The 14014-nt window shown below is 40.1% G+C and overlaps 2 protein-coding genes across 5 annotated transcripts in view; one reads left to right on the top strand and one right to left on the bottom strand.

The window, feature by feature from the left end:
* vps8 (VPS8 subunit of CORVET complex) overlaps positions 1 to 14014 on the bottom strand; it is a 111836-nt gene that overhangs the window by 69809 nt on the left and 28013 nt on the right. For all 3 annotated transcript variants that reach the window (XR_003295802.1, XM_026308587.1, XM_026308588.1), the window contains 3 exons: positions 11521 to 11614; positions 5279 to 5311; positions 4976 to 5030 (listed from right to left, as the gene is read on the bottom strand). Coding sequence is in view for 2 of the 3 variants with exons in the window: in XM_026308587.1 (XP_026164372.1) it covers positions 4976 to 5030; positions 5279 to 5311; positions 11521 to 11614 (182 nt within the window). In the remaining variant the exon portion in view is untranslated. The remainder of the gene's footprint in view (positions 1 to 4975; positions 5031 to 5278; positions 5312 to 11520; positions 11615 to 14014) is intronic.
* LOC113131409 (DELTA-sagatoxin-Srs1a-like) lies at positions 577 to 3726 on the top strand. Of its 2 annotated transcripts, none has more exons than XM_026308590.2 (3): positions 577 to 650; positions 1577 to 1690; positions 2831 to 3726. In XM_026308590.2, the coding sequence occupies exons 2-3, from the start codon at positions 1623 to 1625 to the stop codon at positions 3249 to 3251; spliced, it is 489 nt and encodes a 162-aa protein (XP_026164375.1). In that variant the 5' UTR covers positions 577 to 650; positions 1577 to 1622; the 3' UTR covers positions 3252 to 3726. The 2 variants fall into 2 exon arrangements, with proteins under 2 accessions (XP_026164375.1, XP_026164374.1); XM_026308589.2 differs by having other exon boundaries at positions 599 to 693.

Below are 14014 nucleotides of genomic sequence, written 5' to 3'. Positions count from 1 at the left end.
TAGTGATTACATTTTTTTTTTCAAATGACCTAAATCAATAAACAAAACAATGTTATTCTTTTGGAGTTAATTCATAATAATACTTTTCTTGCCATTAAACTACAAGTTCACAAACGGAATTCGGTACACTGAGATGAGAGCACAGGCCACTAGGATCAAATTAACCTTATTTTGACTTCACATAGCACACAGCTGTCTTAAGTGGTGCTTTCCAAAAAGGTATCTGACTGCAACAACTGTTCACCTAACCATGGTTTAATGGTCAGCACAATCATTTGTGTAACACTTCTTGTCATATTCTCTTTTCTACCTGTCATTATATATATACACTTTTAAATCCTTACTCTCCGCACACCCTGGAGCTCACACCTTGGCCAAACAGATTCCCATTTTCCAAGGTTTAACACAAAAGAGGTCCAAACAAAAGCATATGCTGATGTAATGTGTCTAATCTAATCCTGTTATGGTGACAAGGTGGAGGCAAGGTCTGACTAGAAAGACATGCAGGGAGCTGATACCAGGCAAGAGATAAGGAGGGAGTGAAACTGTAGATAAAGGCTTCAATTACCAGAGTCAATAAAACTTGTACAAGGCTCCTGTAAAATGTGACCTCACTACCACATCCTGCCTGAAGCCTGGATGAACAGTCTGTGAGTTCAAACTTGGCTTTTTAATTCTGCAGATCATAAAAAGGTCAGTAATGTTATACTCACATACAGTTACTTTTACTCAGTCGATGTTATTGATTGTAGCTCTTTACTGGTGAAGGGTGATGTTGCTTAAATTGTTTCACATTTCATGTATTATATGTTCTGTTTCATTACAAACCATATGTGCATTTTCGAGGGTAAATAGGTGGATAATGAACTCTAGTCTCACACTGATTCAACTTTGTTTTTATTTTGATTGTATTTGACTTTTGTCTGTCAGAACAAAAAAATCTAATTTTTAGTGCAGGTATTTGCCATACATTTATTAAGTTTCCTGGGGTCCACACACAATATCCAAATGAAAAAAAAAATACTACAACAATAATAGCAAGTCCAAATGAAAAAAAAATAGAAAATGCTACAGCAGATCTTTTTACACCACTACTAAATCAACGACAACATAATTCTGTTAATAATATCAATAAATGGTTGTAATTCCTACCAACAAAAGCTATTAAGGCACAAAAAAAAGAAAAAAAAACAAAAAACAGATGGCACAATCATCCACAAGATTTATGAAAACAGTTATCAGAGAGGTCTCCAGTGCTACCTACAAACACTTCTACTAGAAGTGAGGAGATTCAGGTGATTTAAGAGTTCATTGGGCTGTTTAGTAGAGTGTATGTGACAAGCAGTGACAAGGCACATACTGAGAGGCCAGATAGCTCAAACAAAATTACATGTGACATTATTGTTGATGTAGCTTGCTAATGTAATGGGTACTTTTAAAATATAACTGCCATTTGAACTATGGAGAGGTAGCTTCAATGACCACCACCTAAATTAATGTTTTTGGAGACTAGAAGTTTATTTGGTTGGGTTATCTCTATCCTTCAGAGATGCTGAATTAACTGTCTTGTCTCTAGTGCATAGCCAGCTTCTTCTTCTGCAACCAGTCCACACTTCATCACAATGCCTCACCGCAGCTGCACTGTTGAGATTAACAACAATTCTTGCAACTACACTCTAGCCAATCCAAGGTAATGTGTCTCTTTTGCAGATGTGACAGCTGCACTTCTAATTTTAAGGTTGAAATATTTCACTAATAATCAAATGGTTTCTTCTGTCTAATGCAAAGCTGGTAGGAATCTCAAATTTATCTTTCAAATTGGGTTCATTCCATCCCTTGCCTGAATAGGCTTGTTAGGTGTAAATGGGGGGAGAGTTGTTGGACCCACACACCAGAGTTGGTTTCACTGCACCTAACGACCCTTATCAAGAAGGGTGCCTGATAAGGTCCGTTTGATGAACAATGGGAGTGAGCAGAAATGAAGGTTGTTAGGATCTAATGTTCAATTCTCGTGACTCATATGATCCACAAAATGGGTGTAAAGTGTGTCCTCCTTCCTTAACTTCCTGCGAACAGATGAAAGGGCAGCCTGGTGGATTGAAGATAAGAACCTGGTTTGTGTTGGGTCCTTTTTATGACAGATAAAAAATGTTTTTTTCTATTTTGGTGTAGAGGAACTTCACTGGCATGTACAAAGCCTCAACTTCAGGCCCATTCACCATCTTTGAAATGAACTGGAATGTATGTGGGCAGCATGGTGGATTAGTGTTTACCACTGTTGCCTCACAGCAAGAAGGTTCCTGGTTTGAAACCCAGAGTTTTCTGCGTGGAGTTTGCATGTTCTCACTGTGCTTGTGTGAGTTTTCTCCGGGTATTCCAGTTTCCTCCCACAGTCCAAAAACATGTATGTCAGGTTGATTGGTGACTCTAAATTGCCCATAGGAGTGAGTGTGAGTGTGTGAGGTTGTTTGTCTCTATGTGATGGACTTATGACCTGTCCAGGGTGTACCCCTGCCTTTTGACCTAAGAGAGATGGGATAGGCTCCAGCAGGTCCCCATGACCCTTAAAAGGAATAAGCTGGTATAGATAATGGATGGATGGATGAATGGATGGAACGTAAGTGCCCAACCCATTTAAGGCTCCTGTAGCTGAGAAACACTTCCCTTACATTTGGCTATGCATTTGGAGTGTATTTTATTAAGGCAAGAGCCATTGCTGGAGTATCACTTATTAAAACCGACTTATTTGTGGGTGCTATTCATGAAAGTCAAATTGATGATATGATATGGAAAAATATATGCCTGTCTGATATTTTATGTCTGTGTTCAGGGTGTTTACTGAGAATGGTCGCTGTGAAGTCCCTTTGTCACCTATGGTGGGTCCCTGCTCTACTGCTAGTGCACTGTTCAATAAGACCACTGGTGCTGCAACTGGAGCTGTTGGCGTCTTCACTTATGACCTGTTCAATGCCGACCTGAATGATTACAGCCATATCATGGCTGTCATGTTCTCTGTGCCCTATGATCGAAACCTCTACTCCAACTGGTTTGCCGTGGGGATCTTTGACAGAGGAAACAATTGTGACTACAATCTTTATGATGTTATGTATAATGGAAGTGAAATCAATTTTGCAAGGGCAAAGGCTAATGGCTCCTGCATTTCGTATCAGGGTGATTATGTTATTGTCAGTGCCTCCATGTCAGATTCAGGTGAATCAGTGTTGAAGGTGGATATTAATGATGTGTATTAAATCCATGGAGAAGTAGTATCCTACCCTTGTACGTAAGCCATAAGAAATCACAGTGATTTTAATTATGTATTTTCAATATTTCCATTGGCATGAAGCAAAATATGATACATTTGGTGACTTGCTGATGTCAGGGCCAATCAGTTTACTTAAAATATGAGTGCATTTGATTGTACACTAAATACTGATTATCTTGAGGGCTATTTTAACAGTGCTGATGCAAATTAAATTTAAGACTTGTCACAAAATATACCCTTGTTATTTATATCTGTGAATGATTCTGACATTATCTAGGTTTCTCATTTTCAGGAGTGCCTGTGTCTCCTCCATATCCCTGACACCAATTTCCTTAACACATTCACCCAGTATTTTGTATCCAGTATTGTTTTATTTACGTCATTATACAGGTTACAGCACATACACTCATCTACAAAAGACCTGCATTAAAATTAATAACACTGTTTAGTTTCAGTGCTGTATTAATATTAACCCTTGTGCACTGTTCGAAAACACTACCCTTTTGTTATGTTCGGGATGAAAACATCCACTAAAATTAACGGACACTATAATATGCTGATATAGTTCATATAAATCTCCATATGAAAGCCAGAAACTCAGCTTTCTATGCACAGGGCTGTGTAAAGGGTTAATGGGGCTATTTGGTTGTCAACAGTAAAAATCACGAATTTTACCTTTTCCCAACAGGGGAAACCACCAACCATCAAGAATGCATGATTATATAGTGTCATGGCTGTGCAGTCAAAAAATGTCATTATAATGGCAGTCAATGGGGCAAAAACATTCACAAATAATAAATTAGAAAAAATTTAAATCTGATGCTGCATAAAAACTAATAATGCATCAAAATCAGTGTTGTTACTAATCTTTGACATATCCAAGACTGTGATAAAAGGTAAAAAAATATCCAGTCCACAATCACTTTTTATATTGAAAATAAGTCATTTTGCGTGTTTTTTTCCCCCAAATCCCAGACATCACTTATGAAATTGGCATTTAGTTAAAGTTAAAAGTTAAAAAAGTTAGAGTTAAAATCCTGGAATTTTTTTTTAACATTTAGTAGTTTTGATCAGAACTGAAGTTGATTAACAGAACAAAAGGGTAGTGAATTTGCTCACAGTGTATTACTGACCTACGGAAAACTTCAAAATCTTATTTCCAAAATTTATGTCAAAAATCATTCCATTTGCTGAAATACAGCAAAGGTTATGGCCAAATTAAGAGCGAACAATGACCCTTGATGGATGGAACATCCCGAACAGTACATGAGGGTTAATATTATTGTTAATCTGGTCCTAGGTGTTTAATCCTGGCAGTGAAGTTCCTTTTAGATTCAAAGCTGTAAATGCCCAAACTGGGATATGAAGAAGTTTCACATACTGAACTTAAGCCTTTGTCATTAAACAAACAATTTGTATAATGTAATTTTGCCACACAATAGTCATATTGTTAAAGTAGATCCTTCTGCAGACAGTAGGGCACTACTGCCACCCATCAATAGATGTACCCCACCACACGGGGAACACACTAAGCTACCATAACAATGCAAATAAAAATGATTGTTAAATGCATAACACACAGAACATGATGACTTGTTTTAATGTGAAACAATTCATAATAAATAACTATACTTAATGAGCATATTGTTTTGTATTTGCATTGTTAAAAGTTCAAGATTTTAAAATATTCTTTACAAGACTTTTACTCACCAAAGATTAGAGCCAGACCATGAGACGTTCCCACAGCAATTACACCTGACACTGTCTGAACACACACGCACGTACACGCACATACACGCACACACATACATGCACGCACACACGCACACACGCACACACAGAGCTTAGAACCGATTAGAGAAAGAGAGGTTAAAACATGGACTAAACACAAGAAAACAATATAAAACCTCTAATCTGAATCAGCACTCGCATAATCACAAAACAAGTGCATACATAGTCATCCATTAACAGGTACAGTCATTTGACAGCATAGGTGAATGAACTAATACTCACTATAGCAGTTGGCAGTCCAGCATCCACTTTGTCCTGAATAAAAGATACAGTTCTTTTAATATGCTTGAATACAACTTGAAATGCATTAGCCTACTGGAACAAATGTAGTATTTAGAAGTGAGTACTGAAGCACAAACTTCTTTAGCAGGTCATTCAAAAACAGAAGAAAAAGCAGTTTTAGCAACAGAAGCCATAAGAAAGAAGAGAGAAGAAGAAATAGAATAGGAACACAAAATTATTACATGCTCAGTATCCTCCCAAACAGAGAAAGGACCCTCTTATCTGACAGCAGGCAGAAGTACAATATAAATAACCTAATGGCATGGTGAGGCCTATGTCGTTCCCAACAGTGAAGTAAAATTTAGATGTGTATGAGAAGGACAGATAGTAGAGGGCAGAATATTGTTTGCATAGGTTAGGGTCAAAATTACTTTATGGATGGGTGTGTGTAAGAGACCCTGTTGATGAAATGCCAATCATTTTAACGTGGTACTGTCTTGACAAGAAACGTCAAATACAAACATGAATTAACCGACTGGCTATAATTTCTAGTAAGCTAAATTAAAACACATCCTAACATCCCTCACAAGAATGAGGGCTGCCACCTTCAATAAAAAGAAAGGTATAACCCCACTCCTAATTTCAACCTAATAATTGTGTCGTAACAACAAATGGCAGAGAAAAATTAACACATCATTTATATAATTTTGTTATGCCATAGTCTATTTGTAATTTACACAATTTAGTGATTCCTTATTCTCCATCGTGCCACAGATACAATGGAAAAGTGGTCTCAAAATAGCCATATAACTGAGCAGACATGGCAAAAGTACTCACATTCTATACTTGAGTAGAAGTACAGATACTTGTGTGAAAAATAGACTGATAAATGTAGAAGTACTGACTCAACTCCTTTACTCAAAAGTAAGAAAGTACAGGGTCTGAAATGTACTTAAGTAAAAAGAAAAAAAGTTTTTTTTACCATCCGTGATACACAATACATCTTTTGATAACGCCACAAAACTAAAACAGGTTCAACACAAAAACCTTCTTCTTCTTTTATTAACAACCTGAACAGTGTTGGTACAAGGAACAAAACACAACGCATTCACCATGAATCATTCTTGAAGCCGACAACATCGAACAGTTATTTAAAATACGCCCATGGATGGGAAATGTCTTGCTTTTTCAAATCTGCTACATCGTCGTCATTAGACTCTGCAATACTCCCTGGATCCCTTTCTTCCTCTATGTCGCACTGCAAGTTTTCTCTCCTAACCTGTACACTCACTCGATTTCCCTCTCTAGTTAGTTACATCTATTACGTCATGTTGTCATCCGCGGAGGTTGAAAAGGTAACAAGCCTGTTTCGATAATATAAGGAGTAAAAAGTACAGATATGTGTGTATAAATGTACGGAGTAAAAGTAAAAATTCATCAGAAAAATAAATATTCAAGTAAAGTACAGATATCTGAAAAATTTACTTAAGTACAGTAACAAAGTATTTGTACTTTGTTACTTCCCACCTCTGTAACTGAGTGAACACACTAAATATAAAAAAATAAATAAATCAAGAAAGCTGTACAGTAGTTACTGCTGTTCAGTTTGTTTTGTATTAAATTGTATTTTTGTTTTTGATTTACCCCTCTATGTTTAATTATTCAGGTAGAGAGTATGATACCAGATTTACACTGGACTAAAGTAGAAAATATAGCACAAGACATTTTCTTTTATTCTTTCATTCATAAAATCTTCTAGGTCTGAGCAAATTACAAACTTTGTGTGCTTCATTTAGCATATAAGGATATTTGTTATAACACTGACAAACTCAGATCAGTTTCTAAATCTTGAATTATGTTTCCAATGGACTCACTAGGAGCTGTGGTCCTAAATCATCTGTTGTCTGCTCAGTTGCTGCTGCTAGAGACACTGAACTATTTAAGCATATGGATTTTTCTGATTTCATCTTCTTTTTGTTTTAGCCACACCTCTTACATACAAGTGTGGCAACAGTTTACTGCTGCTGTCTCTGGTGTTTAGTGCTGATAAATATACAAACACACAAATGGTGCTTTTTTTTTTTTTTACTAAGAAAAATCAAATATGGTATGAATATTCTCTCATTTCATCCATTTTAGAAGATGACAGACACACAGCATGCTGTATGTCCAGCATGTAGAATCTTGTGTGAGTCTCACGTTTGCAGCTATATCAGGCATGTGGCACTGGAAACACTTCCTTTAGAAAGAGCACATAAAGAAGGAATACCTGGGACAAGGCAACTATGGCCTAAAACTTCAACAGACGTATTACTTGATGTATTTATTTTGGTGGTATTTATGGAATACTGCAATCAGAATCAGAGATAATGTAACAGCTGCATTATTGCTTAAAACCTGGTTAGTGTTTTTTAACAAAGACAACTGATCAGGAATCAATAAGGGAATAGACAAAGAATTAAACCGATAAGAAGAGTCAATTATTATTGGCATAAGTAAAATTTCAATTCCCATCCTTTATTAGGGAAGGTGATGTCATGACCAGTTTAGACTTTTGGACTTTTACATTATTGTGTTGGTTCACTTCATGGTTTCCCTGGTGTTTTTCTACGGCTTCATTTAGGAAAGGAAAGGAAAAAGGAAAGGAAAGTGACCTATATGGCCAAGTATGGTGACCCATACTCGGAATTTGTCCTCTGCATTTAACCCCATTCCAAAGTGCACACACACAGCAGTGAACACACACACACACACACACACACACACACACACACACACACACACACAGCGTGAACACACACCCAGAGCAGTGGGCAGCCAGCACTGCAGCGCCCGAGGAGCAGTGGGGGGTCCGGTGCCTTGCTCAAGGGGCTCACCTAAGTCATGGTATTGGTATATGGAGACTCCCTTATTATAAGACAAGCTTTTCTCAACGACCAACTGCCAGCCCTGGCCTCCGCCCACGGATCAGGGCACATCCTCGGAAGAGCCTACTCCAAGGACAGCATGGGCCAAACCCTGGGATGTGACATCCAGTTTGTAGAACCTTGCAAAAGTAAGAGGTGATGACCAACTAGCAGCGGCACTAATGTCCTGAATGGACACCCCTCTGAACAAGGCCCAAGAGGTTGCCAAGCCCCTAGTGGAGTGAGCCCGCAGTGCCAAGGGGGCCTGGAGGCCTACACTGTTGTAAGCCAGTGAAATAGCTTCCACAATCCACTCCATGGAAAGCCTCTGTTTAGAGACAGGTTTTCCCCTGTGGGGTTTTGCCCAGGAGACGAACTTGTTTTCTCCAAATATGTATGTAGTGCAAGAACAGGACATAGCTTATGTAGATGCTCCTGTTCTGGGGAAGTGTGTGGTGGAGGCTGGAAAGCCTCAACATCCATCTTAGAGTAAGACCGAAGCACCTTAGGAAGAAAGACTGGACTGGGCCTAAGAGTCATCCGAAAGTTGCCTGGAATGAACCACATGCAAGGAGGGTGCACAGACAAAGCATAAAATGGCACACTAATGGATGTCGGCCCACCATCTTGTCATCAAAACCAATATGGCAGGCAGAAATAGCAGCCAAATATACTTTTATAGTAGAAAAGGTTCTCTCTTTGTCAATAAGGTCTTGTAGAAAGGACAAAATAACCTTAACGGAGCAGTGGAAAAGAACAGCGTTGTTCTTCGCACACCACTCCTCAAACACCTTCCACTTGCAGTCCAAGAGAGACCTAGTGGATGACGCTCTGGCACTCTGAATAGTATGAATCACGCTCTGCATGAGGCCAACAGATGTTAAACTTAACCATTCAGGGGCCAGGCTTCCAGATCAGTATCAATGAAAGGAATTTAATGACAGGCCCAGCAAAACCACTCTCTGTCTGGGTGTCAACACACTCTTTTCCCTGTTCACAATGAAACCCAGTTTGGCCAAGTGTTCCAGGACAATGGTCATGTGGACACTGGCCTGCTGTTCTGAGTGTCCCAGCAGTAGCCAATAGTCCTTGGAAAGTGAATCTTGAATACTTCCTGTGAGAAGGATATGTGGGAATATGAAAAAATATGCATTCTTCAGGTCTATGGATGTGAACCAATTGCCTGGGTGCACCAAGCGTATCAGTGCCGAGTGTGTGACCATGGTGTGTGAGTGTGTGAAATTTGTATCTCCTTAGATGCAAATTCAGCGCTTGTAAGTCTAATATGGGGCGAATGCCGTGACCCCACTTTTTCAGGAACAAAAAGTACCTTGAATAGAAACCTTTCTGTGTTTGAGTGGTGATATCTGTATAGCCTTTTGTCCAGCAAAGAGGATATTTCCTCCTATAGGATCCGGGCTGATTCTCCCTGCACTCAGGAAGAAATCAAGTCATTGTGTCTGGGGGGCACTGTGGTAAATTGAAGTCTGTAGCCTTTGGCTTCTGTCCTCAAAAGCCAGTCTGAACTTGTGCAATTTCTCCAACTCTCAAACTCTTGCACACAGTGGAGAGTGGAGTACTGTTCACATTTGTAGATCTTCGGTCACTCTCAGAGATTTTCCAAAATGAGTATGGTAGAAGAAGCAGCAGTCTGGGGACTCTAGGGTTATTTTTGGATGCAGAAAGGTAGGTTATTAGGTAGCCTAGGAGCCACCTGAGCAAAAACCTGCCAAGGAGCCGGTTTTCTGTGAGAGGCAAAGCTGCAGGGCCTTGTACTTATTCTTCTTGGCTTTGCACTTTTTCTGCATCAAAGCAAGAGCGGAGCCAAAAATTTGCTCTGGAACGACCTGAATATCCAAAATGTCTTCCCTTCCTTTGTCGAAAAGACTGGCTAAGTTTAACCACCTCACCCTCTCCTGTAGCACAAGCATAGCCATGGACGGTGCAGTGCTAAACACATAGGCATATGTCTGTGACCATGATTATGTCATCCAATACAGCGGTGTGGGGCACATTGGCTATATCCTCAAAGAGCTCCACTTGGTGCACAGTCAACATCAGGCTGACATTCAGAACTCACATCAACAAGGCTACCGCCTTGTAGGCACTCTCAGTCAAGGTGAACTGAAAATGGTCGGCCTTAAACAGGAGATTGATTGGTGATGAAGCAGCCGATAATTTCAGATGAAGATGGGCTGCAACCACAGGCTCCATTGGAGGCAAGCTGCCTATCGCGAGCCTATCCATATTATTAAAACCCAAGGATGATGTGCACTGAATGGGGGTCTTGTTGAAATATGGATTTTCCTTCCAGGAGACTGGAACTTCACCCAACAGTTCCGGGAAGACTGTGAGAAGCTGTCTTGCAGTCAGCTGTTTGGCGTAATTTCTTCTCTTCATAGCGTGAAGGCGGAGCTTCGGCTGTAATGGCTGGCCATGGGATATTCAGCCTCCCCACTGCACGTTTGCACGTCATAAAGGTCTGCACTCAGGGGAAGCTTTGCAGGCTCTCCCTCACATGAGGAGCTAGTTGGCTAGGCAGAGGGTTCAAATGAGGAGGTGTCCTCATCTTCCTCGTCTGACACCAGGAATTCCTTACCAACGAAATCGTCCTCTACATAATCCAATATGAGAGGTTTATTGGTCAGTGGGTTTAATAAGTCAGGAGCTGAGCCCCACTGCTGGCCCACCAGCTCAGAGTTGTCCTCAACAGCCACTGAAAGCTGGGGTGCCACTGTAGCCTCGGTAAGGACGGGGTCCATCTCCAAGAGACTGATGTGGTGGGTCAGTCTACGACGGAGACTCTTTGCTGTGAAATGGGCGCAGTGGACACATGAACTGGGGTTATCTATCGTAGTGCGGGCATGTTCCAGCCCAAAACACAACGAGCAGACAGAACTGCCATTTCTTCGGTTTTCCAGTTTGTTGTGTCATTTGCTTGCCATAGTCATCACTGGTGGATATAGTACATTAATTCTCTAAGGAATCTGTTGGACTCTGCTTCCCAGCCTAAACTATTGTTTTGTTTATCAGTTAGTGCCTGTGTTTATGTCTGCTCTCTGTCTGCCTTGTGTTGTCCTTCATGTGCTGTAGTGCTTGTTGTGCCCATCTGCACTACCCTCTGGAAAGAAAATGCCCCTTGTTTTACCATCTGGAGCTCTCTTGTTCAATCTGCATTTGGGTACACACCGGAATGCTAGATGCTAGAGTGACAGGTAAACAGGCATTTAGTTATGATGTTAAGGTGAGAGTAAGGGGCTTAGGAATGCATTAAGTGAATGTCAGCACTCTCAAACATAGCTGTACAAATGTGAAGTGTGTTTGTGTTAGCCTTACGACAGCGGAGACTATCTGTGCAGAGATGCCCTTCAGCAGGCTGTGTCGAAGAATAGACCCATGAACTGTCTTCAGATCAACTGTCCTCTTCTTTCTTCGCATGTACATGTATACAGACACAAATGTAGACAAGTAAATATACACAGAAATTATAGGCATACAAAGAAAAAAATGTTCAATTTATCACCTTGCCTATTTAAAGATACTGATGGATCATAATCTTAAAATATGCTGATTGCTTCTGATGTTTAGCAGGTGCTAATATCTTTGCAATTGTTTCAAGATATGGCTGATTTTCGCTAATGCTTGTGTTTCTTTGTTTGCTGCAGCACATCTGTAGCCTCTGACTTGCAGTTCAGTTGACTTCTAAACTACCTGCTCTACAGTGGGTACGGAAAGTATTCAGACCCCTTTAAATTTTTCACTCTTTGTGTCATTGCAGCCATTTGCCAAAATCAAAAAAGTTCATTTTATTTCTCATTAATGCACACTCAGCACCCCATCTTGACAGAAAAAAACAGAAATGTAGAAATTTTTGCAAATTTATTAGAAAAGAAAAACTGAAATATTACATGGTCATAAGTATTCAGACCCTTTGCAGTCATATTTAACTCACATGCTGTCCATTTCTTCTGATCCTCCTTGAGATGGTTCTGCTCCTTCATTGGAGTCCAGCTGTGTTTAATTAAACTGATTGGACTTGATTAGGAAAGGCACACACCTGTCTATATAAGACCTTACAGCTCACAGTGCATGTCAGAGCAAATGAGAATCATGAGGTCGAAGAAACCGCCCAAGGAGCTCAGAGACAGAATTGTGGCAAGGCACAGATCTGGCCAAGGTTACAAAAGAATTTCTGCAGCACTCAAGGTTCCAAAGAGCACAGTGGCCTCCATAATCCTCAAATGGAAAAAGTTTGGGATGACCAGAACTCTTCCTAGACCTGGCCGTCCAGCCAAACTGAGCAATTGTGGGAGAAGAGCCTTGGTGAGAGAGGTAAAGAAGAACCCAAAGATCACTGTGGCTGAGCTCCAGAGATGCAGTAGGGAGATGGGAGAAAGTTCCACAAAGTCAACTATCACTGCAGCCCTCCACCAGTCGGGGCTTTATGGCAGAGTGGCCCGACAGAAGCCTCTCCTCAGTGCAAGACACATGAAAGCCCACATAGAGTTTGCCAAAAAACACATGAAGGACTCTGAGACTATGAGAAATAAGATTCTCTGGTCTGATGAGACCAAGATTGAACTTTTTGGCGTTAATTGTAAGCGGTATGTTTGGAGAAAACCAGGCACTGCTCATCCCCTGTCCAATACAATCCCTACAGTGAAACATGGTGGTGGGAGCATCATGTTGTGGGGGTGTTTTTCAGCTGCAGGGACAGGACGACTGGTTGCAATTGAAGGAAAGATGAATGCGGCCAAGTACAGAGATATTCTGGAAGAAAACCTCTTCCAGAGTGCTCAGGACCTCAGACTGGGCCAAAGGTTCACCTTTCAACAGGACAATGAACCTAAGCACACAGCTAAAATAACAAAGGAGTGGCTTCGGAACAACTCTGTGACCGTTCTTGACTGGCCCAGCCAGAGCCCTGACCTAAACCCAATTGAGCACCTCTGGAGAGACCTGAAAATGGCTGTCCACCAACGTTCACCATCCAACCTGACAGAACTGGAGAGGATCTGCAAGGAAGAATGGCAGAGGATCCCCAAATCCAGGTGTGAAAAACTTGTTGCATCATTCCCAAGAAGACTCATGGCTGTACTAGCTCAAAAGGGTGCTTCTACTCAATACTGAGCACAGGGTCTGAATACTTATGACCATGAGATATTTCATTTTTTCTTTTTTAATAAATTTGCAAAAATTTCTACATTAGTGTTTTTTTCTGTCAAGATGGGGTGCTGAGTGTACATTAATGAGAAATAAAATGAACTTTTTTGATTTTGGCAAATGGCTGCAATGACACAAAGAGTGAAAAATTTAAAGGGGTCTGAATACTTTCCGTACCCACTGTATGTATGTGACCAGCATTGTTTTTCAAGCAGTGTCACAGACTGGCCCAGAGTGAACCTTTGTTCCCACGAATAATAAAAATAATAATAATAAAATATTGAAATGTAAATGCAATGTTTTATTAATAATTATCATTTATTTATAGTTTTTAAAGTTAAAATATATGACCATTAGTATGTTGTAAACTTAGTTTTCAATGTCTATGCAACATTTTAAAATTGTGCAGTTATTTGATTATAAATGTTATTACAAACCATCTGTTCTGTAATTGAACCATCTGTTCTGTAATTGATCACAAAAATGCCCAGTTTTGAATGTAATCTACAGCTACTAAGGAGAAATAAAGACTGGAATAACAAGACCAAGACTTAGCAGCATGTGTTTTGGCCCAATTCTTTCAAGCAATACCACAAGCGACGAAGAGTTTACTTTCTCCTCAGATGATGAATGGTTGCATTTTGAACAGTGACTGGACTCAGCGGAG

Source organism: Mastacembelus armatus, chromosome 15 (genome assembly GCF_900324485.2).
Source record: "Mastacembelus armatus chromosome 15, fMasArm1.2, whole genome shotgun sequence".
Classification (NCBI taxonomy): Eukaryota; Metazoa; Chordata; class Actinopteri; order Synbranchiformes; family Mastacembelidae; genus Mastacembelus; species Mastacembelus armatus.
This window is presented reverse-complemented; position numbering and strand designations above follow the sequence as displayed.